Source organism: Mya arenaria, chromosome 7 (assembly GCF_026914265.1).
Source record: "Mya arenaria isolate MELC-2E11 chromosome 7, ASM2691426v1".
In the NCBI taxonomy this organism is placed as follows: domain Eukaryota; kingdom Metazoa; phylum Mollusca; class Bivalvia; order Myida; family Myidae; genus Mya; species Mya arenaria.
In genome coordinates, this window is record NC_069128.1 from 40927023 (window position 1) to 40953548 (window position 26526).

Sequence of the window (26526 nt, forward strand, 5' to 3'; positions counted from 1 at the left end):
GCAGATTATTTGCTGCTCTTAAAACGATCATGCGTAAGCTCACAAGTAATCACTATCTGGTATGTCCATGTGCGTCTCTATCTGTAATACAGTGGCGTCGCATTTAGCAAATCAGGGTCTTAATCGTCTCTTGTGGTATCGTTGCTCAAAATTCGTGCACTAAACGTGTAAGCTCATAAGCGTTTTGATGATTACGCTGTCGAACACGGCGTTTCAAGACGTCCCATAAATGCTCGATTGGAGACAGGTCAGGTGAGAATGCAGGCTTTGGAATTACTTGAATATTTATCTTCTGAATGTAGGTGGTTAAAACTTGTGCGGTGGGCATCTAGCGTTGTCCTGTTGGAACATAGTGACGTTCGGAATGACGTTGATGAATGGTGCAACAACTGGCTCCAATATCTCATTTCGATATCGCTGTCCTACCTTGCACTTCCACTAAATGGGTTCGAAAATGAAAGGATATTCCGCCGCACACCATAGTGTTAGGTCCCCCAAATCGAGCTGTCTGACGTACACAGCGTCCGAAAACCGTTTGTTGCATCGTCTATAAAAACTAATGCGTCATCCCAGCAAAACCGTGATTCGTCGCTTAATAACACGGTGTTCCACTGTTGTGGAGTCCAACGGTACTGTTGGTGTACCCAATCCTGACATTTACGTCGACGTTCGGCTGTAAGGCACGGGCCAATATGTGGGCGTCTATCTCAAAGTAAATGTTTGGCAAGCCTTTTCTCACCGTTTGAGAACATATCCTGGCATTGGTACGTCCAGGTTTTATAGCTGCGTTGGTCGTTCTCTGGAAAAATCTGTTACGAAGATGTGACGTCCACATATAGCGGTCTTTCGCAGGGGTCGTTACTCGCGGCCTGCCGAATATATGGCGATCATTAACTGTGTCAGGTGTTCGACGGGCCAGACGAAATTTTGTCACACGCGACACACCAAAACACGCAGCGACGTCACCATGACCTGCACCTGCATGTAGCATACTGATAGTTGGATTACGTTCATCAGAAGAAAATCTTGATATGCTTGTTACGAAAGAAACCGGATAAGTAATAAGTTTTTCTTTAACTGTACTTCAAATCAATGTTCGCGTCTGTTTTACCATTTTCCAAACAATCGAATGACGAAATATGTTATACTAATTCGTTTCGCATCTTCAAAGCGCATTTGTTATTGAAGCATATTTGTATCCAACCTCCGTAAGAGGAAACATACCTAAATGTGGAAGAGTCGAGGGAAACCTGTCGCCAAATCGCACACGGCGTATTGTTCCGGCTGCATCTTGGTACGTTCCAAAGGAGTTGCTCACGCAATAATACCCGCCGCATGTTGTTCCAGTCCACTAAGAAAACCAAGCCGTCAATACTGCCATCCTCAGGATCCAGCATCAACCTATTTACTAGTGATACCAACTACCGGCCTGCGTCAGCCGCTGTCCACCAGCGCTTCGCTACCGGTCATTCAAAATCATGCGAGAGCTGAGCAAGACCACGTACAGTGTATTATAACTACTCTCCCCATCATTATTAAATGCGTCGATCATTCTATGCTTCACACACACAACAATCGATAACTTCCTTATAAAGTTAGCATTGGTCAAGCGAATACTGGGAGTGTTTATCCCTCGATGCACTCGACCATCCGTAAACAGTTGTGGTGAATAGGTACTAGTATTGGGTTAAATTGCATGCAAATTTGGGTTTTAAAGAGATGCTATTGTTAGAGGTATAAACTACCTTAACTAGTAGTTTACGCTCTGGCAATGGTAAGTTAACGTGTAAATGAATGCATTGCAAGTTTAATTGCAGATTGGACAAATGATAATATAAAACTCAGTAATAGATTCACTGTTTAGTTCAATTATTACGTTTAGCATAAGTTCAGTTAAAATTCCATTCCGATAGATTTATCATTACCATAAATGAGAATGTTGAATTGTTGCAAAACTCAATAATTCGATATTCGCGAAAACGCCGTTATTTGCATAATGTAATCGGACAACACTTTGATGTTCTATTTACCGACTACACACTATCTACTGCAGTTATTTATCCGCATTATACATTTTTTATGTAAAAAATGGATAGCCATTTAAAGTCTATGAAAAGGTTCTGACAGAGCATGTTCAGTAATGTTGACATCCAGTTCCCCAACGTCACTGAGTATCGTTTTACGACAATGTATACGCAAAACAAGTAAGTCCCCTTCACTGTACATATACATGTTCAGGAAGTTTGAAATGCGTTTGAAGATGAATATACTTATATCCCCCTTTCAGCGTTGCTATCAGAAATCTCGTAAAATCTAACCCTGATGGCTCCGGCGAAAATACATCGAGTCTAGAAATAGCAGGATTTTTTTTTACCTTAAGTATAAAAAAATCGGTATTTTACATCTAGTTCGATCCATCGAGGAAATCGAGCCAAGCGAGTTCGAGCCAACGGGGTTCGACTGTATATCATTGCCGATGCTAAGGACGGATGTAATTCTAGAAGGTAGCCGAAAAATGCATCCTATGAAGTGTTATAAGACCGCAGATCCGATTCCTTTGTCATTATTAGGTGTTTAATATTATTTTACCATTTGTATTTAACTAAAGCTTCTGTACATGTGTACTTATGATTACACTTGTAATAATAATTACAATTTAGACTTTACATAGACAAAGAATTGTGCTCTTTTAACGTTGTAAAACCTATTTTGTAATAAACATTAAATGACCGAAAATGCAGAATTTAACCCGTATTAAAATATATATGTGCCGCACGTGCGCTACTGCCGATTATATTAATAGGTTAAATCGACAGTCCTACATCCGGCCTTAGGTAGGCGTGAAAGCAAGATCGAGTACTGATTGATAAATACATGTCAACAAATCATAGCCATGAGGTTGACTTTGATCATTTTTAAGTGCTTTATGCATATAACATCTTAAGCACCAATCAGTATTCGGCATGTTGATTTAGGTTCAAGACATACTTCAATAGACTAGGTCTTTGTTACGTTAAGACGCGTTATGCCGTAGCACATATAAACCTTACCTCCTAAAACACTGCAGAACTATATGTTTTTTAATGAAAAACACACGTTATAATTTAAACTCATAACATAGTATGACAGTTTGATAAGGTACACAATAAATAGTCTCATGTACCTGTTTTATCCTTATGGACGTAAAGATGATTCATTATAAATCAATTATTAAAAAAGTAGTTTCAAAGGGTTTAGACGATGATAGACGGTTATGAAACAGTCCTTACTTAGTCTACATAAACAGGCATCAAAGAAGTACCTCCTTTGCAAGAGTGAATTTGCAGAAGGGATAGGTGAGTTCAATTAGTATCTCCTTGGAACTGTCAGGGACATAGGGGCTGTCTTATGAATATATATGTATACAAGTATTTCTCAATTACATTTAATGTGGGCGTCCTTATCGTTAAGACAAACGGACAGGCAATTATGTTCAAATATACAATCATGTGTATTTATTAGCAATATATTAACTTTTAATACAATGAACTCATGTCATACCTATATAAAAAATAGCATTGTATTGAACATGCAATGCTTATAAAGAACATGAATCTGAACCACATATAACAGGTACTTTGATAACATGAACAGACACACATTATATGTTTTGGTAAAATTGCGAGAATGAAATTTTATACATTTACTCAACTTTTAAAACATTGAAATTCATAGCAAGTTCAATTGACAATATGCTGGTGCTTTATACTTATTCTCGTCAATGAAACGTCGTATTCCGTTACTGAAATGACTACACTCTAGCAAACAATGAAATTCGTCGCCAAAATGAGTATTATTAAGGAGATTACATTTGCTGTGAATAAAGTATTGCTATATATATTGTTCACTTTCTATTTCGACTGGCAAATCGTTGTTTTCTGTTCTAAATCTTATAAAATAATTTATTAAGCCATCATTATATACTCCACACATTAACTTCGAGATTTGAAAGTAGGGTATCATTAGTTCGAAAAAGTATTCAGACAGTTTCTGTTTCACGCTCTTTCATTATTATAAGATACATATGGCCCTTGTGGTAAATTACCCATGTCGACAAATTTTGTTTGGTTTAAACGCGACTATACATTATTTGAGAATGAGATAAAATAATTAAATTAATAAACAACGGTTTGCCATTTAATGTGCATTTCGTTACATAATGTTCAACTGTAGTTATAACCCACTTAAAATGAAGATTTTTTTGGAAATTTACATAAAATTGTGTGTGTGTGTGTGTGCGTGCGTGCGTGCGTGCGTGCGTGCGTGTATGTGTGTGCGCGCGCGATATGTGTGTGTGTGTGTGTGTGTGTGTGTGTGTGTGTGTGCGTGTGTGTGTGTGTGTGCTGCAAAAGATATGGTAAAACCATCGGTATAACAACATTTGCACGCAGCCATATCATAACAATTGCTATTATGTTTTACTGTTTGAAAGGTGAAGGTGATCCCAAAAACAATTCGATTGATTTGTTTAATTTTAAATTAAAGTCACATGGACAGTTCATCTTTTATCGTTGTGCGATACTTAAAAACACAACTTTAACAATAACATTCATAGAGCGTTCATTCGAAAACAAACATGGTCTTTGAACATTTGATAACATTCATAGAGCGTTCATTCGAAAACAAACATGGTCTTTGAACATTTGATAACATTCATAGAGCGTTCATTCGAAAATAAACATGGTCTTTGAACATTTGATAACATTCATAGAGCGTTCATTCGAAAAAAAACATGGTCTTTGAACATTTGATAACATTCATAGAGCGTTCATTCGAAAATAAACATGGTCTTTGAACATTTGATAACATTCATAGAGCGTTCATTCGAAAATAAACATGGTCTTTGAACATTTGATAACATTCATAGAGCGTTCATTCGAAAAAAAACATGGTCTTTGAACATTTGATAACATTCATAGAGCGTTCATTCGAAAATAAACATGGTCTTTGAACATTTGATTACATTCATAGAGCGTTCATTCGAAAATAAACATGGTCTTTGAACATTTGATAACATTCATAGAGCGTTCATTCGAAAATAAACATGGTCTTTGAACATTTGATAACATTCATAGAGCGTTCATTCGAAAATAAACATGGTCTTTGAACATCTGATAACATTCATAGAGCGTTCATTCGAAAATAAACATGGTCTTTGAACATCTGATAACATTCATAGAGCGTTCATTCGAAAATAAACATGGTCTTTGAACATTTGATAACATTCATAGAGCGTTCATTCGTAAATAAACATGGTCTTTGAACATTTTACAACATTCATAGAGCGTTCATTCGAAAATAAACATGGTCTTTGAACATTTGTTCACATTCATGAATTATTTGTCGATGGAGTAATTTTGAATTTAAAAAAAACAACACTTTCCAATTTTGCTTTCCACCATTTACGACAAAATATGATATTAAGGAAACTTGTGTGTAAGGCCAACTTCATGGGAACAAATACGTACATTAATGGTTTTTAAGATATCTTGTGTGAGAAGATGTCAAAATTATCAGCAAACCACTCCTAAGATATCACTATACACTCAGGCATCAACCCGATGACTTTCAGGTATAAGAGTAACCTATGAAGGGAATAACATTGCGATGTTTATACTTCATATTTGTATTATAATTCACTGAAAAGTTGTTCTTACCAGAACATAGTTTGCCAAGTCTTAGTTTGTTGCCTCGACAGCAAAATTAGTGTTTTTGATATTGTCGTTGATACGAGCTGCTTTTTATTGGGAATTATAGCCTATACCTTTGGTTTTGGACACCTTACAACGGAGGTATACGGGCGATTTGAATTGCATGTACATATGTATATAAGAAACAGAGGAGAGAGACATGACAAACCGTTTAGATATAGAACTAACAAGTTAGAGTTTTGCCACATAATTTTAAAACAAGGTGTTGGAGATGCTAGGTCAAGTTGGTACACAAACATGCATTCTATGTCCGTCTTTATTTTCCGATTAATATGTTAATTTAAAATACAGATATGATAGCGACTCATACAAGTATGACAATTTTTAACATTCAGAGATTGTAGTATGATACGGCTACACGCATTGAATACAATATCATGATAGTATACGATTACAATGGATACTTGCAGCGCTTTCAAAACAAAACTGTTCATTTTAAGATAGAATACGACAATATAAGATTTTACATGAAACGTTCGTGTATATACAAATCATTTATATCGTATTAAACTGCATAGCAGTACTTTTGTTTTGTTTAACAAAGTTTATCACGTTTGTATTACATTTACCTCACAATCATTTACTAGTATCACTTCCAAACTGTTAATTGCAGTACTATGATTGGTCGTAGATGATAAAGGTATAGTACACCTAAAGCTAAACGACATAGGCTTGCGAATGTACAAAATATCATTACCTAAATAACAGACGTATGCACTAACGGTTACAAGTGATATGCATGTTAATACATGTATTGCCCTAATTTTTAATGATTTATTTAACATAAAAACACATTGCTTCACAAACTATCGCTGAAAATATAAGAACTAATATCGCTCTAAGCTGTGACGTATCTTATCTACAAATTTGTGTTCAGTGTATGACTACTGCGGGTTGTACTAAATACAAAATGCATTTTGATCATTTTGTTTTCAAATACAATGGAAACTGCATGGTCAAGCCCGGTAGTCAAACACTTAATTAACAACTGTTGCAAAACGCTAGGACCAAAATACAGAAACAACACAGTTGGAACAAAGAGGCATGACAAACATTTATTTATACCAGTTACGATCACCGCCCTCAAACGGTCAATGAGAGATAAACTATTTAAGGGTTTACGCTAACCTGTATGTACACAACCTCACAATTGACTTAAAGTGACACTCTTAATCAAATTTAATACATTCACGTGTATAACAAACATGAGTGATAAACCTTTAAATACTTACCAGATACTTCATTGATGGATAATAATAATTACTGATAACAAGATTGTAACCGTGTATTCAATAGCTGAAAACGCAAACAAAGAAATAAATGATGGTGAGTGCTAAAAGATGAACTATGATCTACCATCGTCTCATAAGAAATATCGTGTTTTCTGCTACTTTCTTTCAAATCAAACTCTTTGTCCTTCTAAAGAACGACATTATTCATCATTTTTAGTATATGAAAAACAATAGTATTAGTTGTGGTAAATTTTATTCGGTAGTAAGGGTGCATCTTTAAATAAACATAGTTATACCAAGCGCCTGTCAAGGGCGTTATTGGTACCAAATACGTCAAAACATTTTATGACTCGGTAGGGCATTAAATCGTATTTTTTTTTCAACCGAATGCTAACGTAAATAAAACAAACTAGCACATTATCTACGAGTTCGATAAGGTCGAGCATTCAAAAGATTGGCTTAACCCCCAAGGAAAAAAATCGTTTCATATTTTAATGAATTCTAAACAAATGATAAGCTTGATATTATTTTGTATGCGAACATCCCTAGAGTTCGCTTTGGTGCGATATGTTAATGTTGTTTAGGATGATTTAAGAATGTTGTATTGTGACTTTGAACAATGCTATAGATAAAGTATTGCATGTTTGTATCTGTTTCATGACCGTTTATTGCTGCTTTATTTGAATGTGAGCATTCTTATCAGAACATTATAAACATATACGATAGAGTTGTGTTTAATTATATATTCTATATGGGTAAGTATCAGACTTCTTTTATTTTATCTAAAGTTTAATAAAAAATTACAAACTGTTTTCAATAAAGCACAATTTTATATATATTAAGCAAGACTTATTATTAAAAAGGAAATAGATTGTCCTCACTAACGCACTTTTGGTGGAACTATTTTTTACGTGAACAGTGATCCGAAATCATTACACGTCATCATTTCAGTTAGCAACAGCGCTAGCACTTTTTTGGTAAACGTTTACACACATGAGTTATCTACGTCTGTTTTTCCACACATTGGTAATTGTAGGTTTGTATGAAATATATATAATGTTTTACTCGCACTGATGAAAACGCTGAGTGGAGCCTTGAAACCAGCTCACGCGTGGGTCCTCGGTTCGCATTTTCCTATCCGGACCCGGAAAAATATGATATAAAATATTTTCATGACTTAGATGCAAAAAGTTCATTTTTATCTGACATTTAACGAGGACAGACAACAGAGCATCCTTAAACAGCCACACAAAACAAGTGTCTAAATGTCTGGGAAGTACATATAGTGGATTGACAATGTTATTAAAATTAATTACATTAACAAAGCCATTTTAACTCATAAAATACAGTATGAACAAAATGTGATCAAAATAAATGATATATGACGATTAACATTATAAACATGGTTCATGCTTAGCCAATATGTCTGGCATATGGTTTCCATGTTTATCATCTTATGGAATATTACTTATCTGAAAGTGTATTTAATGACAAAAAAAATCATAAAGAGTAATAAATTGTAATTTCGATTTAAAACAATAAATATTATCAGATTTAATTTTAGAACATCTTTAAATAAACATCTCCCTAAAACATCCTTTATAACACGTTTTAAACATTACAATACGTTCAATAATTTTAACAATTATACTTTGATAATAAATTTATCCACAGACGACCATGGACAATAGACAGACGACCATGAATGTTTGTTTTCAATATTTAAGTTTTACATTCGTCTCTGTTATTCTTTCGTCTGTAAATTCCGCTTATACCGCATACTATAACTCAGCGCAGCTTCGAGCACATTTGAACTTGAAATAATTAACCATATTTAATGTACTACAATGCTTAAAGTAAAATATATATATATACATATAGAAATACTCATCATGTTACTGGATATCACATTTAATTCTCTAAAATATAAAACGATATGAAAACTAAGCTACTACATCAATTATACAATATTGAGACATTGAGAAACAAAATTGTCTAGATGAACAATATACTGTCACAATCTGACTAATTTTAATACACTTTATAATAATAGCTTACATGCAAATTGCCAAAAACGTATACATTACATATATTACATATATTGATTCAATTTCTAAAAGATGATATTTAATAAAAAAAAAGTTCGATTAAGTTTTCATAAAAAGACTCATGTTGTTGGTAGTAAAGTAATATTTATTTGTATATCTTATGTAAACATGACAAAACATTAATAGAAAGAAATCGATGCCGTAACGAAGAGTTCAGTTATAAATCAACTTTCCCACTTTTCGACAAGCATTTCAAAACAAAGTTCACTAAATGCACAAATGCAATTTCGATTTTTGGGAGATCGAATCAAGTTTGGCATATCATGTTATACACAATCTATATACAATAACAACATGCACCTTTTTAATATATGCCATAATCCTTTGCAGTGGGTGTTTCGACAACATAACACTAATGCAAGTCACCGACCGTCAACTGTCAATGTCTCGTACAGCTCCTCCGTCTGATCTATATTCGCCTCTGTGATACCTTTGTCTGATAGCTCCGCTTTCAATGTCTGTGTGTATACATCGTATGTCTTCGACCAACTAAAAATTATTTAACTACATGTATACAGGTATTCAACGTAATGCGAAGGTGATCCGCAACTTTGTAAGATTCACGGTAGACTATACCTATACCTACACTGTTTATTTTATGGGTAACATCTGAGGTCACACTTATGTAGGAAGATGAACTCGCGAGTCACATTAGTTGGATAGTAACGTTAATAATATACAAACACATGTTACTCATACTTACAACGTATTATACGATAATTTGTTCTTTGTTTCAAATGCAACGTATAAATAAAAAAAGCAAACTGGTTCTTCTGGGTCCGTATTACAGAAGCATCTTATCTTTAACTTTATCCTTAATTCATACATAAAGTCCTTAAATGTACTAAAAAAATCTTATTTTTCAAGAAATATTTTAAATGATATTAAAGAAACTTTTTATCTTAAAATAATCCTTAAATGGAGCGATTTCTTCCTTAAATTATAAGGAAGGTCCGAACCTTCCTTAGAAGTTGAGGAAAAATTCTTAGAAGTTGAGGAAATTACAAGACCGAGGAACGCTGATCCTGTTTTTGTTAAAAACTATCGTTTGCAGACAATAATACAATCGGCGGTTTACCAAAGGTATGTATTCATATTTAGATACCGATAATACCGTATTAAAGGTTTCCATTATGACTTGAAATGCGAATTGCGTCAGTGGAAGTAAAGAAAGAAAACATCCCCTCACGATTATTCTTTAAAAGAGTTGTGCACTTTCTTGTTTAAAACAAAAGGATAATACTGTTTTTGCTGTCATTACATCGTTCTTTTATCGCACGAAATGTGAAGCTTCAAGTGGCAAAATATTTAATAGTCGTATAAATACTAGTTGAATATTATAAATACGTATTCGGATGAGGCTCGGTTTCGGATTTAATTGTTTATGTATCAATGAGTGATTTAATTGTAAGCCACATGTTTGCATCTTTATGTATTGTCTGCCTTGTGATTGTAAATAGGCAGCTTTGATAAAGGTGTGTAGTATTGGCATTTAACATCGCAAATTTTGGTTTGTATTATTTTAATTATGTTTCTGCTTTTTCACAGGCTTGTAGGGCTGACAAGTCCAGCATCTCTTTCTGCAAGACACTTTCAGTGACCGGTGGGGGCTGACAAGTCTAGCGGCTAGTTCTAGCCAGCTGGACACTTTCAGTGATCAGTGGGGGCTGACAAGTCTTGCAGTAGTTGTGGTTGGACACTTTCAGCGACTGGTGGGGGCTGACAAGTCTAGCGGCTAGTGCAGCTAGACACTTTCAGCGACTGGTGGGGGCTGACAAGTCTAGCGGCTGGTTATAGCCTGCTGGACACCTTCAGCGACCGGTTTGGGCTGACAAGTCTAGCGGCTAGTTTGGCTAGACACTTTCAGCAGTTGATTTGAGCTGACAAGTCTAGCGGCTGGTTCTAGCCTGCTGGACACTTTCAGCAACCCGTTTGGGCTGACAAGTCTAGTGGCTAGTGCGGCTAGACACTTTCAGCGACTGGTGGGGGCTGACAAGTCTAGCGGCTAGTTCTAGTCTGCTAGGCACTTTCAGCGACCGGTTTTGGCTGACAAGTCTAGCGACTAGTTAGGCTAGACACTTTCAGCAGCTAGTTCCATCCTTCCAGTATGGCAGATAGGGGCAATATCCTAGATGAACTTACCAACCAGCAACTTGTTGATAGGTATCGCTTCAACAAGGCAGGCATCAATTACCTTGAAACTGTGTTTGGACCAGCACTGGAGCCAGCTACAATGAGACATAAGAGTTTGTCGGCTATGGACAAACTCCTTATTACTCTAAGGTACTTAGCAACAGGGGGAATTCAGCTAAACGATGCTGACATGCACAATGTCTCACAGCCAGCAGTATCAAAAATATTGACTGAAGTGACAAATCATCTGTCATCTGCTGATGTTTTGGGAAGGTTTGTGCGTTTCCCACTAACAGTCTGGGAGCTTGATGCACAGGTTCAACAGTTTTATGGACTGGCACAGTTTCCAAAGGTGGTGGGTGTCATAGATGGTACCCACATACGTATTCAGGCCCCTTCGGAGGATGAGCCGTCTTTTGTCAATAGGAAGGGTTTCCATTCAATTAACGTACAAGTTGTGTTTGATGGTTTTGACAGAATAACAAATGTGGTTGCCCGATGGCCAGGGTCTGCACATGACAGCAGAATTCTTCAGCAGAGTGGCCTTAGGAACCTATTTGATGAAGTTCACGTACCTAATGGTCAATACCATCTTCTTGGGGACAGCGGATATGCTGGGCGAAGGTGGCTACTTACCCCATACCTCAATCCCCAGCCTGGTAGCCAAACAGCATACAACAGGTAAATGTAATTATTCTGCATGACATTGATATAGTAAACAAAGTGAACAATTATTGAAACATTTGTCAACACTGAAAGACAATTGTAAAATTTAATCATGTAATAAGGTGATCTGTAACACTAGAAGCTTTCACGAGACATAACTAAACCTATTTTTTCGTCAAAGTAATTAAAAACAACAATGCCCTCTTCATTATTTTCTTTCTGAAATCCTTTGAATATACTGATGCATACATGTTCTCACGGTGCATTTGCTTTGATATGGCAGTGGTAAGAAAATAATCTTATTTACACTCGTCAATGTATATGTAATGATATATATATATATATATTTTTTTTTTTCAGATCCCATAAAATTACTAGAGCCAAGGTGGAGAGAGGCATAGGCCAACTTAAAAGACGATTCGGTGTTCTCCATGGTGAAATTAGGGTGCAGCCAGAAAAAAATTGCAGGTATTAGTAATATGCAAAACAAAAATTGCATAAAAAAATATACTTTTAAGTTTCATGCACTTTTTCAAACAAAAACAAAACTGATGTATGGGCATGTGGCCATTGTCAGAAGAGTAGTTCCTAATGAAACAATGAACATGTTTGGCCCAGGAACTTGATGGACATGTTGATCATGGGTAGGTGACCCTTTTGATTTGGAAGTTTATATCAAACGTTTTATGGTGACATTGAGCTGAAAATTTTAGCTATTGTGTCCTAGACTTTAGGCCAAAACTTTAAGGAAAGTTTTTAGTTAAAAAACAAGCAAGTATTTGTGTAAGCTTAATTAAAGGAGCATTACTGGTACAAACATAAGCATGACACAGAAAATTTACTGAACACATACTGTTTTATTCAACTCATTCCTGCATTTGTTATGTCCAGCAATGTTACAGCATAACATGTCAAACATACAACTCATGAGCTCACTGTTCCAGTTATACATAATTATGCAAACATAAGTTAAATTAGAAAATGAAAACAACCTTTCACCGGGTGCATTAACCCTCTTAATATGATTAAAGATTCAGATAAAAATGATTTCTTTTTACATACAAACACCCAGTACTGACATGTATTTACTATTTAACACTCTGTTAATCAAATCCTAATACATTGAAATAACCAAAAAGCACTTAATACTGTGTTTAGACAGTGTATGGAGCCTTTTTGTTCAATGTTGTTGAAAGAACCCTTTCAAATTTACAAAATTAAATTGACAATATTTGTAAATTCAATCCATTTAAATAACACATTTATGGTATTAATATTATTTTTGGTCAGTGTGGTTTGTTGATTTCAATGTTTACTTTTATACTGAATTAACAGACAATTTCTGAAACAATATCTGAATAAACAACTGATTTTTTTCATATTAGGTTTTTAATACATGTAATTTTATTCGATTCAATACATAATATGAAACAGCTTTGTTTCAAATTATTTTTTTTTTTTTTGCTCTTTTGGTTGCAATTTACTGCCTTCTAAAGGCTGTTTACCCTCGTGTAATTCTCCCCCCTCCCCCCCCCCCACCAAAATCATATATTTTTTCCAAGTTAATTAATGAAGGCTACTTTAATAAATAAGAAAACAATGAATTTCTTGAAAATTAACAAAATCTCTACAAGACTTACTCTTTCACATGATAATGTATTCATAAAAAGGTAAAAACATGTATATTTGCCATTACTTAAGCCAATGTGACCTGTTTATTTTTCCCAAAGTGAACCTTTTTTCCAAATTGCAAGGCACAGGCTGTAAAAATAATCTCCCAAAAAATCACTGAAAATCTATACTATTAAAGTGTATCAATTCATTAATTCAAAAACATTAAAAAAAAAAACAAGTTATTTGTGGTGTTGACATAATTATTCTGAAATTGAACAGTAGTGTTCTTAAATTTCTGAATAAGAACATTCCATTGTTTCTCTAAATTACATAATTGTTCTGACCTGCGATGTTTTGCACAATATCTGTAAAGCGCGGAACATACCAATGCCAGACGTGATTGATGACGGTGGCAATGCTAACAACATGGACAACAACATTGCTCCTTAACATGGTATGCAGTACAGAGATTACTTCGCCAACACCTACTTTTAAGCAGTACATGTAAGGTTTTTTATTATATCCTCTATAATGATATATAGAGATTAACCGATGAATTGAAAAGGATATTTCAATAGGTGAAATAACATTTTGATACCATTCTTTAATTTTTTAAATTTTAGCAAGCTCCTACTGAAAGGAAATACATATACAGAATGAACGTGGAAAGTGCTGGTACACACTTTTTATGATGTCAATTCTAAAATGACATTACATTTGCCTAAATTTTGGCCGGTTGCCTGAAAAACTTCCAATAAATTTTAATTATATTATCTCATATATTTATGCAAATAATAAAAGAAGTGTTGATTTCAGTGTAAGATAGCAAAATGTTTCACATTGTAAACCCAGAAGCCAATATTTCACAGATGAGCTACACCACTTGTGAAATAGAGATTTTGGTGGTCACTCCGTGAAATATATTATGATCTTATACCTGAACATTAAAAGTACAAATGAATCCGAGGCTATAATCATTCTTCGCCAAGCTGTTTTTTGAGCACCCTGATCTGGAGCCGTAGCTTTTCTTCCCGCAAAGCTTGCATCACAGTATGGCAGGAACAGGTGCAGATCACTGAGTCACTGCTGCAAACAATAAGTCAGTTTTAATTACAAGTATAAAAAGAAACTTGAGTTAACACTAAAGGTGATTTGAACACCCCAAACAAAGTTACCACAGAAACAGGTTTGCCATATAAGTATAAGCATTTTGTATAAAGTTTCATTCAATTCCATATTATAAGTCAACTTGGTTCTGAAAAATACAGTACAAGAATTGATTGTGGCACTTTCTTTTACTTTGTACTGACATATACAGTTCATTTATTAACAGTGACAACTTTTATCCTTTGTTTTAGATTGTGCCATGGCCTGAAATCATTGGATGATGTGCTGATGAAAGGTTTACTTCATTTTTGAATAGACATTATTTACACAGTTTGCAGTAACACTTTTGGCATGAATGTGTTACTTACATGTTGTATGTCTCACTGGTCACATTAAGGTCTGTCACCATCTGAACTGGGCTGAAAGAAAAAAAAGATTTCATTTCATTAAAAATGAATAGCTTGAGAAAAATGACTTATACTATATAGATGTATGAAGAACATAACAGCTGCAAGTTTTAACCACTACTGAAATATAATTGTACTTTATTGTATAGCTGTAAATTGTAACCAAGTCTTCACTTGCACTAAGACTTGCATTGGAACTGGCACTTTTTCCCCATGTTGATGCACTGTAATGGTTTTAGGAGATATAAATACTTGGTACAAATAATAAAATAAAGATGTCATTTACAATTAAAGTAGATGTAAAAAATAACACACAATAAAATTATTGCATTATAATTTTGAATTTGCATTCTCAGCTTTTCACATAACCCTGTTGTTGTTGTTCTTGTGGCCTCTTCCTTTGTTCACTTGAACTAGATATAAATTTCCTATTTGTTATATATAGTGATAGCTTTCATCACAATCTAAACAGAAATGTGTTAGTATGAGATAACTGATAATATGTATAACCAGTTTACATATTAACTGTCAGTATATTTGCAAATTGATATTGTTTCTTAATCCTAACATTTATTTTAAAAGTTGCTTTTATTATAGCCATACTTTTACCTGTTTAGATCACTCCCATTAGTTGTGGAAATGCCTGTGGACACACTGAAAAGATATTAACAGTTTTCTGATTTATGAATGCAATGAAATTAAAATGTTCAGTTTGTGATAAATTAAACATTTATGAAAACAGTTTAATCAATCAAGATGCATTCACTACCTGAACAATTTGTTAAAAATATGTACCTTCATTCTTTTTATAAAAGTTCTTTGTATGTACAGTTTTAATGCTTATTAATGTTTCATCTATGAGCATGTGCTGCAGGTGAACAACTCGCTTGCATTGCAACTCGCTTAAAATGTTAGAGGCTAGAATTCAACATGGTGAAAATTCTCATATCTGATCGCAACGGAAACCAACCCTGCTTTTACATTAGCTATAGGTAGCAAGAAATTCCAGTATTTAGCTGTTTAATGGTAACAAAAGCAGTATCTGTTACACTCAATATGGGTGGGAGGTAACTATTACAGCTATACATGCAACGATTAATGAGTTTACTTGTTGGAGGGCAGCTGTAGAAATCCGGAGTCCATTGGCATTCCAGCCTGGCCGGATATTCCAATTAGGCCGCATGTTTTTTCCAACTACAGAAATTACAGCATCTGTCAAGAGACCAATAGTCCAAGCATTAGGTCCACCACATGGAATAAGTGCAGTGTAAATGATTATCATTGTAGAACATAATCGAAAAAATGGATAAACAATAGCATTTCCATGTATTAAGATTTTTTGATACATGATCAACTGTTGCAATATTAAAATGATACATTTGCAAACACATGACATATGCTTTTACTTACTAGTGTTATGAATGTATAAAAAACCCCGAAAACAAAGGTTCTTATGAAGCGTACCGAGTTTAATTTGAATGAAATAAGCATAAATCACGGTATTTCTTCTTTATGAGACTATAGTAGACCATAGTAAATCTTTAAGAAATCACCAATCAGTAATATTTTTTTTTTTGCGCTTTCAGCTTTTAAATATACGGTTAAAATCATGTTATCAGTATTTATTTTTTTCCATAAATTCATTATTTAGTAAGTAGTTAAAGGTTTTTCAGTCAAAAGTGATGTGTGTTTTACATGTGAATGTATTGATTTTGAATAAGATTGTCACTTTAATTATATGACACACAATATGAAGAGTAAAAGTTTATATAAAGAAAAAAAACATTTTGACAGCAATTTTATCCATAAAGTGCATTACTTTTGTGTACTGAACATAAAATATGAATAGCAACAAAAATACATTAAATGAATTTAATAAATTATACCAGTTTTTTGTTGATTTTGGATGTAATCTTGGTAAAGGTTTTTATGCCGCTGCACCAAGTTGTCCCACTTCTTCAGAAGATCAATGGATGAGCGTGGGAACTCTGAGCTAGCATTGTACATCTTTGGTATGGTCTCCTCCCACATGTGCCGCTTGGTTTTTGTTGTAATAGCTTAAACAAAAACAAAAAAACAATAAGAATAGGTGAGTCTGTAGCTCTTCAAAATGCACTCAATGTGTCTAAATTCAAAAACTTGTAATACAACGTCAAAAAAAATTTATGTGAAAAAGTTTTGATACACACATAAGATCACACTAGTCTCAATATGTCGACTGTTCTGTCTGACTATTGTACACACCACAGGGGCAGGGTGTGTAGTTGGAATTTTTATTATCTTAACTTTGTATATTACAAAGATAACAGAATAAAAATCCAAAAAAAACATTGTTTTTGTAAGTTATCAATAGTAACAAGTTCACCTTCATTATAAATGAGACTGGGATTTAAAAAATAATGGGGGGGCGTGGTCAAAGGGGTGTGTCAAAACAACAACGCACTCTGTGATACAAACATGTATACATGCAATTTGGACGTTAGTTATAATTTTTGCGATGATTTATCACTAGTCCTTTAGTATTCATTCGTTTTGTTTCGTCCCGTCAGGATGCAATATTGTAACAGTTGCCGTCAGTTGGCACTGACTACTGCTTAGATATATTTTAGTTGTACAAATATACTCACAGGGTGTGTGCTTGTTATGCACGTATTGGTAACGGGTTAGATTGTGTGTCCCGCTTGGTCCTCCCATAACCTCTGCCAACAGCATACAATCATGCAGGGAAAAATTGGGAGAACGTTTCTTGACATCTTGTTTCTCCATATTTACAAAGGTAAACAAAGACAAATGCCGTCTGCACGATATATTTAGTGCGCACTTCCTTATTCCGGTTCTATTTTTGTGCTGGAAAATACCGGAATTCCAGCTTCCGGTTCTATATTTAGTTGGCGAACTATTGGAATTCCAAAATCCGTTCTATATTTAGACACGGAATTACCGAAGTTCCTTAGAAACGCGGATAGATATTTTTTAAGGTTAAAAATAAAGATAAGGAATATTTTACGAAAGATTTCCTTAAGATTTTTTAGGAATACTACTTAAGAAAATCTTCTTTTCTTTCCTTACCTAAGGAAATTATTCAAGGATAAAATATTACTTAAAATAAATATTAAGATGCTTCTGTAATACGGACCCAGAAGGCATAACTTAAACACTATGTGGTGATGGGACTTCTAACACATGTTTATAATGTTTATATAAGCATGTGAAGAGTATTCGTGCTTATAATTTCTGAGATTTTGACCGACAATGACTGTCAAATAGTTCTTAATTAACTATAATACATATATAAGGACATTTAGTACAAATCTTTCATAAAAAATAGTGTAAACACTGCATTGCACTCAATCTAAATATTTAGAATGGTAATCACACAAATGTTTTATGTTTCATATAAGATTATAGAAGTGAGCCAACACGATACAACAAGCGATTTTGTTTGGTTGTTTTTTTGTCAAAAGTTCTCCTTCCTTAAAGAAAATACACTTTCAATGTTTGCACATATTTCGTGTAATCAGATCGTGCAACTGATCATAAAAAGTAGCCCTGCGATTTTGTTTATAAAGTTTTGGATAGTTTAACTTATTCTGATAGGGCTGATCAATGAAATGAAATATTAAAGAAACGAAAGAAAAGAGAAGAATATTTAAATGAATTTAAATTTATGCATCTGTGTCGTTTAATATATATTTTACTCCTCTGCTATGTATCTTACTGATTTTCTGTCACATGTTTCTTAAATACACTCAAACCTATACGAGTTGTATCAACGACTTCGAATTGGAGAACTGAAATATAGTCCCATCAGGCGAACACCCGATTGTCTATACAATGACGAACCAGCGTTTACGTACAATAAGACCAACTGTATGTGCTATTTAAACGGGATATAGGACCTCCCGCGAAGCACGTCAAAATACGTCATTAGCGCAGAAGATACATGCTAATTATTTTAAAAGAAATATCTTGGAAAAGCAACTGCTATAAATGTAACAAAATTTGTATAACTGCATATTAATTGCTTATCATTTAAAACAAATACTACATATTTAGGATTTGACTGCCCACTCAAGAATGTTTCGAGTCACTCATATGGGTTTCGACTGACGTTTGAGACTAAATATTACGTTAATAATATTGACACCATTTAATACGATGACAACATTGACACCCATCTCATGGACGGCGACGTTGTGCTTCCGTGAGCTGTATAAATGGTTGCTTTTTAAATATAAATTCCCTTTTAAACCAAACATGCTGATGAAACATTGCATTCATGTACTATATCAATTGCGATTTATTTTTAGATTTTTTTTTTATCTTGTATGAATAATTATATGATCATTCCGATCATTACGCTACTTTCTAGCACATCGGATAGGCATTTCCGGTGAATTCAGCCGTGCTGGAAAACTCCATCTGGCATCCCCCCATGCCAGATGAGTCACGCGCTGTGACGTAATACTTTTAATTTCTTTTATTTTACATTTAATGTAACCATAATTATGAGATTTCAATAGATGAGTTCCATAACTATTAACTTTACAAAAACACACCTTCAAAACAAAACAAAATAACCCTTAAAATACGTGATACTGATGGAACTTCTTGACGTATGCAGTGAATAAATATTAATGCACGTCATGACGTCAGCTGACATCATCGCACGTGCTGTTTGGTGAAATTTACAAAACTGCGCTTTTCTATGCATTTTTCACAAAAAAAGTGTAATTCAAGGTATGCTAGAAAAAATATATTTCATGTGTGTCTGTTCCGGATTGAAAAATCCGACCCTCGGGCACGCTGCGTAGCAGGTAACACGGCAAGCCTCGTTACCTGGCAACGCAGGTGCCCGCGGGTCGGATTTTTCGATCCGGAACGAAAACACATGACAGATATTATAAATATCCACGCTGGAATGTCATTCACTCTAAAGTTTAAATAAACACATTCATTCACAATTGTATTTTGCACGTGGTTTTCATGGTGTACTTTAGAAATAATTTTCCGTAAATGACCCGCACTTCATATCGATCTGTGCTAGATTACATTAAAGCGTCATGTTTTCATAGCAGTATTTATACTATCAAATATAATGAAAGGATGCATGTATAATTATCTACTGTTTTTTTTATTAAGACAACAATTAACTTGCTGAAAAAAAAACTATTACCACAAATATCCTACATTTCCTCTCCCAAAGTATTTTACTTCAAAATGTTAAGATAAATTGTTTAACTAACATTACCCATGTCACTGAACCCGCAAATACGTTTATGAAGCTTTATTTCAGTTGTACATGTTAACATTATTATATTGCGTCATAATTTCACTTCGATAACATCTGCTTTACCGATGCTTTATTGAAATATATAGTCTGTTGTAGCAAATGTTACCATGGCAAATAAAGGTAATTGTTGTTGTTGTTGATGTTAGTTATCATCCGCATAGTAATCAACATAAATGTCCATGTCAAATACAGTATATTACATGAAGAGTCTTTCAGTACGAAATTATTTAGAGCCGTAGCAAGTATCATTTAGTAAGAACCAAATCGTATTTATTCCTGTGATGAGCATAATGATATCAAGACTTCTAAACGCTGTATTCTACCGAATGTTTATACTACATTCGTTTGCATGTTTCAAAAATTCTTATTTTATCTTCTTCATGACGTTTTTTTTGTGAGATGACGAGTGACTGTGAGTTGTGTATTTCAATTTATTAGTTAATTGTTTTGTGCATTTCCCGGGAAAATCGTAAAACATAAATCAGACAAAGAGAAAAAAGAAAATATATTGAATATACACATTACATAACCCTTTACGAAACGGCATTCAGAACATATTTCTTTACTTCACAACAGTTAACACTAATCCTCTCCTGAACATTCTAAGCTGACTCTTATTATACTTATCAGATTATTCTTACAGGGTATTCCCAATTCCATCATACAATGAGACACCATCCAGGACAACTTTTCCTTCCTTCCCCAAGATGAACATCAGCCCTCTCTTAAACGCCGCCTTTAACATCCTACATAGCAGCTGGCCCACAGAGTTGGAAACCAAACGTCCTGTGAACGTGCCGCCTTTATACGGTTTTCCCGGGGACGGATGGTGCGTCTGCAAGTAGGGAAGCGAACGTTGTATTAGACGTGATTTAATGTACGTATACATATAAGCATGATTGCAACCTAATATTTTGAAATGAGCATGATGTAATCGCGGAATCCAAATTGGTACCTTTATATAAGAACGGAATGTAATGTATACTTTATATAAACTGTGATATAAACATCGTAAATATGATTCTTGTGCTGCTCAGAAATATAGCGAATACTTTTGTTGTGAATTTAGTCAAATATCTACTGCAACAAAGGATTATACATAGATGAGTTTAATAATTCCTATTTTCCCTTGTTTATACCGATACGGTTATGTTTCAATATTTTTACCAAACAAAAATTGATATTCATACCGTGTTAGGTTTAAGGAATGTATACTTATATGCATTATCTAGTATTATGACGAAAGTTTCCTATGTATATGCAAGTAAAACATGACAGTTTAAATCTTCATAATCAGTATAATGTGTTTTATAAACATATTATGAGGAAAGCTAATAGCTATCTAAATGCCATTTAATTAATTAATGTTATTGCGACAAGATATCAATATTGGTTAAATTTACCATGGGAGCGAAAGTGAACAGGGTATATTTCCATATTATTTTTATATTTTATATGTTTGTCTAACTTGTTTTTATGTGTTTTTGATATAATTTAAATAACTACGTTTAAGTTTTTGATTATTAATGAAAATATATTTTATAATTTTTACGAAGGCAAGACCTGTTTTAAATTCAATAAACAGCTACAACCGACAATTATTTGCAACTAAAACACATTATCACGCATGGAACAAAGATTCCTTTCTTCTACGCATATAGTATAGTGTTCAATTTAATAGAAATCATGTCATTCATTTAGTTTAAGCATCGAAGTACATGCAAACCTAACATTCACCCATTGTATCGAGTGACATTAGAATTGATTAATTATATTATAATTATATAAAATACATTAATATTATCAACTATTTTAATGCGGATTTCAACAAAATACGTGGCATGTATGTGATAGTGAAATTTCCCGTTGCCAAAATAGTCGTATTGCATGTCAAGTTATCAAGGTATAGTTTCCCCAAAGAGCTTTAAATACATAGCAATATAAAATTGGCACGCATGATGTCATCAAGAAATATGACGTACGGTGCAAAATAGTATACTTGTGACATAAATTATTTTAGTGTCTTGTGTCTTCTAGTGTCTTCTTAGTGTAACCGACCACATTTTGCTACATATCTTGATTTATGATAATTCTATCAAAATAAGTTCATTGTTACACATCTATTTCCTTTTTGCTTTCGATATAATCATATAATCCTTTTATTTCTTATTGCTAATGCAATGTTCCGTATGCCACAACAATACACTTAATATACATAGATATTCGTTTGAGGATCATAATGACTGTTTTAATTTATAATTCCCCATTTCTTAAAAACTATTTTTTTCGAAAGGCTCCGACTCCATACTCGACATAAAGCGCTTTAAAATTAGCCATTTCAAAAAAACTATGATGTATGATGTTTGCATGTCATCACATTAAGATAAAGACTAAACTTATTTTAGTTTATGATTTTAAACACTATTCTATATGTTTAGCCATTGCAATACGTACTGTTGCATTCAGTGTATTGTATAATGTTTATATTCATGTTTGAATGCACATAATGTTTTAAATGGGAACAAGCAAACATTTAATAACGATATTGCAAACAATTTATATAATTGTCTACGTTTAAGTTAAATGAATTAGAAGAAAATTAGTTTATCTCGTTTATAAAGGATTAACCTCCAGGTGGCGCTTTATAAGCACGAGTGATTCATACGCACGAGTATTTCGTGCGCATATGGATGTAAAGACAATCAGCTTTGGGGTATCGATACGTTCAAATCGATACAATTAATTGTTAAATTTGAGATCGTACCAGGCAGTAGGTAGAAGTCCGTGTTTATTGCAGTGACCGGACAAGGCATGATTTTAATCCTCTTACAGAGGGTAAGTCGTATTGAAGATATGTTTGTTGTATTTATTTGAAACGACGCGTAACATGAAGATTCAGATTATGCAGTGGAAATATGGGACATGTAGAAATTATGAGTTAATTCAGTTTATACAAAATTTGTAACCATCTTTTTGCATCTGTTTTTGAAGGCATCAATAAATGTGTGCTTGAGGATTTTTTTCGCCATTTTAATATCAAGTGCTTCTAGTTTTAATTAGAAAGTGTGTGTTTAGTTAACATACAAAGAATATTTAGGTGACTTTTTTATTTATTTATTTTTTTTTTTTTTTTTTTGGGGGGGGGGGGAGAAACACGAAGGAGAACAATGCAACACAATGAGATCGGGGTTGCACGGATCCCGCAGTTCTACCACGTAGCTGTGAACAGATGAGCTGTTTCACCTCATGGCAGCTGTTTTTCGTTGACGTCACTTCCTGTTCAAGTGCCGCGCCCCGATGGTGTTCCCCCGCCTATTGTGGTTTTCTGATATGATATTACCTGTCAGCGTCAGCCGTAGTTTTGGCCATATAGTCAACACATAAAAATAAGTATTATAAATGAAATTTAATCTTCTCTGAATTGAACGAGATATATTTGAAGCAATGCCGAATAATTCTGGATTTTTTGGTTTTGACGATTTTAAATTCAGAATGTTGGCATTAAAATGAAAGAAAAATTTCAAAGAATACTTATTTAATTTTATTTTAATAAGTTGAGTTGTTAACAAACTGAGATATAAGTAAGAAAGTTTTATTTAAGTTTCAGTGATTTGTTTTGTGTTCACTAATAAATACAAATATTGTTTCTTTACTTGTTTTTGTAATTGACTAAGTACATCTGGCTTTGCTGCTATTATATAATTGCAAGACAGATGAGGTGCCAATATTGGCTGACACTCTATTATAATATGTTTTCCTTAGACAAAAATGGGATTTGTGGATTGTGCTTAGTTCTGAAACAGTTTGAATGCATCTGATCTCTTCTTAGGATATTTACATTCATTGGATGTGAATGTAATTGATTTATTTGTTTTGACAACATTAAATTTGTTTACACACCTTGCGGAAATAATTCTGGATTATTTGGTTTAGAAGATTTAAAAATTAAGAATGTTGGAACTAAAATTTGTTTTTTAAGAATAATAATTTAATAATATCATATAAGTCGAATTGCTAATAAACTGTGAGTTAAGTAAAACTGTGTTGTGTATGATTCAGTGGTATGCCCTGTATTTGCTTATAAATACAAATATATAGATTATTATAGATACAGATATTGTACTTTTTATAATTGAACATTTGGCTCGGCTGCCATTATAATTGTTAGACAGATGAGTTGCCTGTCTAGGATGACTTGCCATTATTAAATGTGTTCCTTATAAAAAGGGGTTTTGTGGATTATGTTTAGTTCTGTAACTATTAGAATGCATCTGATCATTTCTTAGGATATTTTATGATGTGTTATTGAAAGATTGTTGTACATAATTATGATACGCTTAATGTTAATACACTATAGAATTATTGCATTATTAAGGAAGATAATCTGAAGATCATATGAGTGGCATCGCTGATTCACGGCGGAAACGCCAGAGATGAATAAGTAATACTTAGATGTTATGAAGTAAATTTTCAATGATTAAGAAGGGGCGGAGTGAGTTTCAACCTCATTGGTTGACTTATCGTCAATGATACACGGAGTGTTGCAGAATGCGGACTTTTAAACACGCGCGAAAGTTGAAATTCTTAATAGATAAGTGTAGCACTTAATGATTGCTTATCAGCAGTTTCCTTTGATGAAAATCAAGGCTGTATTCTAATCATAGTATACGTTTGCTTCACCAGTTAGTCAGTTACAGTACTAGTACATATGCAAATTGTGTTATAAAGTGATAAAACTCGGCTTTGATGATTTATGGCGGACTCGCCAGAGATGCAACACAATGTACAATGAACACGGTGCAATCACAAGTGCTAGTTTATATGAAAATATTGTTATGAAGTGAATTTATAACAGGCTGATCTATAGCGGAATCGCCAGAGATGAATCGTTAAAGTTCCAGTACTAGATCAAATGTAAAATTGTTGTTTTATTAACTCATACGAATGTAAACTTTCTAAGTCATTAGCCATGAATGTTAACCGATTGGGTTTATGTGAATACGTTATAAATGATGTTCTTTGTAGAGACATTTTTGCGAATACGACTATTATTGCAGACGCACAGTGACCAGACAACAGACCGAAGGATTGGCGGTAGAAGTGGATCTTCTCCCGGACCTACTACAGAAGTGGATGGCCATCAACACTGAAGTAGTTCTTTCAGTTGGATTTCACTTGCAGTTTAGCAAGAAGGGATATCGTGCCTGCTAAAGTTTTCACCTTTTACAATATATATTTATTTCGACAAAAGGGCAAGTGTTTAGTGACTTTGCTGGTTTTCTCTGCCCTGGCTTTAGTACAGAAGTTTTGAATGTTATGCAATTGATACAAAGTTATGAAACAAAAACAATGTTTATACACATAGAGACATTTCGATTATTATCATAGTTAGAACTTCTAGGTTGTGTCAAGTCTTACTTACGATTTTTTTTTATCTAAAATGAAGGATAAGTGTATCCAAAATCATATTGCCTATATGATTATATATTAGCCTTACATTGTCAGCCAATCAGGGGCGCTTGATTTTTAAAATGTTCGTTTGTTTATTGTGAAAAATCGCTACTTTTTCCTGGAGACGACTTTCAGGATTAAGTAAGTAAATTGCTATAACTGCGCATGCGCATATAGCCACGCCTACTGTTTGCATATGCCAAGGCGGATTTTCAGTGCCAACGCTGATTTAAATGACGTCACAATATATTAAATTAAATGACAAGTCTTTTTTGACAGGCGCACTGCTTAATTTTAAAGCTGATGTAATTTGGGAGGGGCTTACACTAAGTCGGTTAGAATTAATTAAGTAATCCGCTTCCTTAGGTTATTTATTCGCGAAGAAATTACTTAATAAACTCTAACTTATACATATATACAGTACAATTTTGTCTTCATATTGCATTAATATATACAGATTTATAAATAGAAAAGTAGAAATATTTTTTTCCGAAAGATAAACATCAGATTATTATCATGGCCTTTCTAATTACAATGTATCGGCTAGTGGGCTTACTCGCAATGCTCGTGCACGGTGCACTTACAAACCGGAGGAAGACACTTTTTCAATAACTCTGCTGGGTTAAGAGTCATATAAGCTGTTTAGTGATGTCTTATACGAGCATGTGAGATAAATTTATTTATGATTCAATAGATTATTATGTTGTGTCTAATGTTATTTTTAAACTAATCGACATATGCTTTCAAATAAAACGACACATTTAG

At 33.8% G+C, this 26526-nt stretch overlaps 1 protein-coding gene and 1 pseudogene across 1 annotated transcript in view; one reads left to right on the top strand and one right to left on the bottom strand.

The window, feature by feature from the left end:
• The first annotated feature begins 11197 nt into the window (after positions 1–11197).
• LOC128241145 (putative nuclease HARBI1) lies at positions 11198–13998 on the top strand (annotated as a pseudogene).
• Positions 13999–21000: 7002 nt separating this feature from the next.
• The window catches only part of LOC128241481 (NEDD8-conjugating enzyme UBE2F-like), a 37011-nt gene continuing 31485 nt past the window's right edge, over positions 21001–26526 (bottom strand). Inside the window, exon 8 of the mRNA XM_052958440.1 lies at positions 21001–21145. Within this exon, the coding sequence (XP_052814400.1) occupies positions 21114–21145 (32 nt within the window). The 3' untranslated portion in view covers positions 21001–21113. The remainder of the gene's footprint in view (positions 21146–26526) is intronic.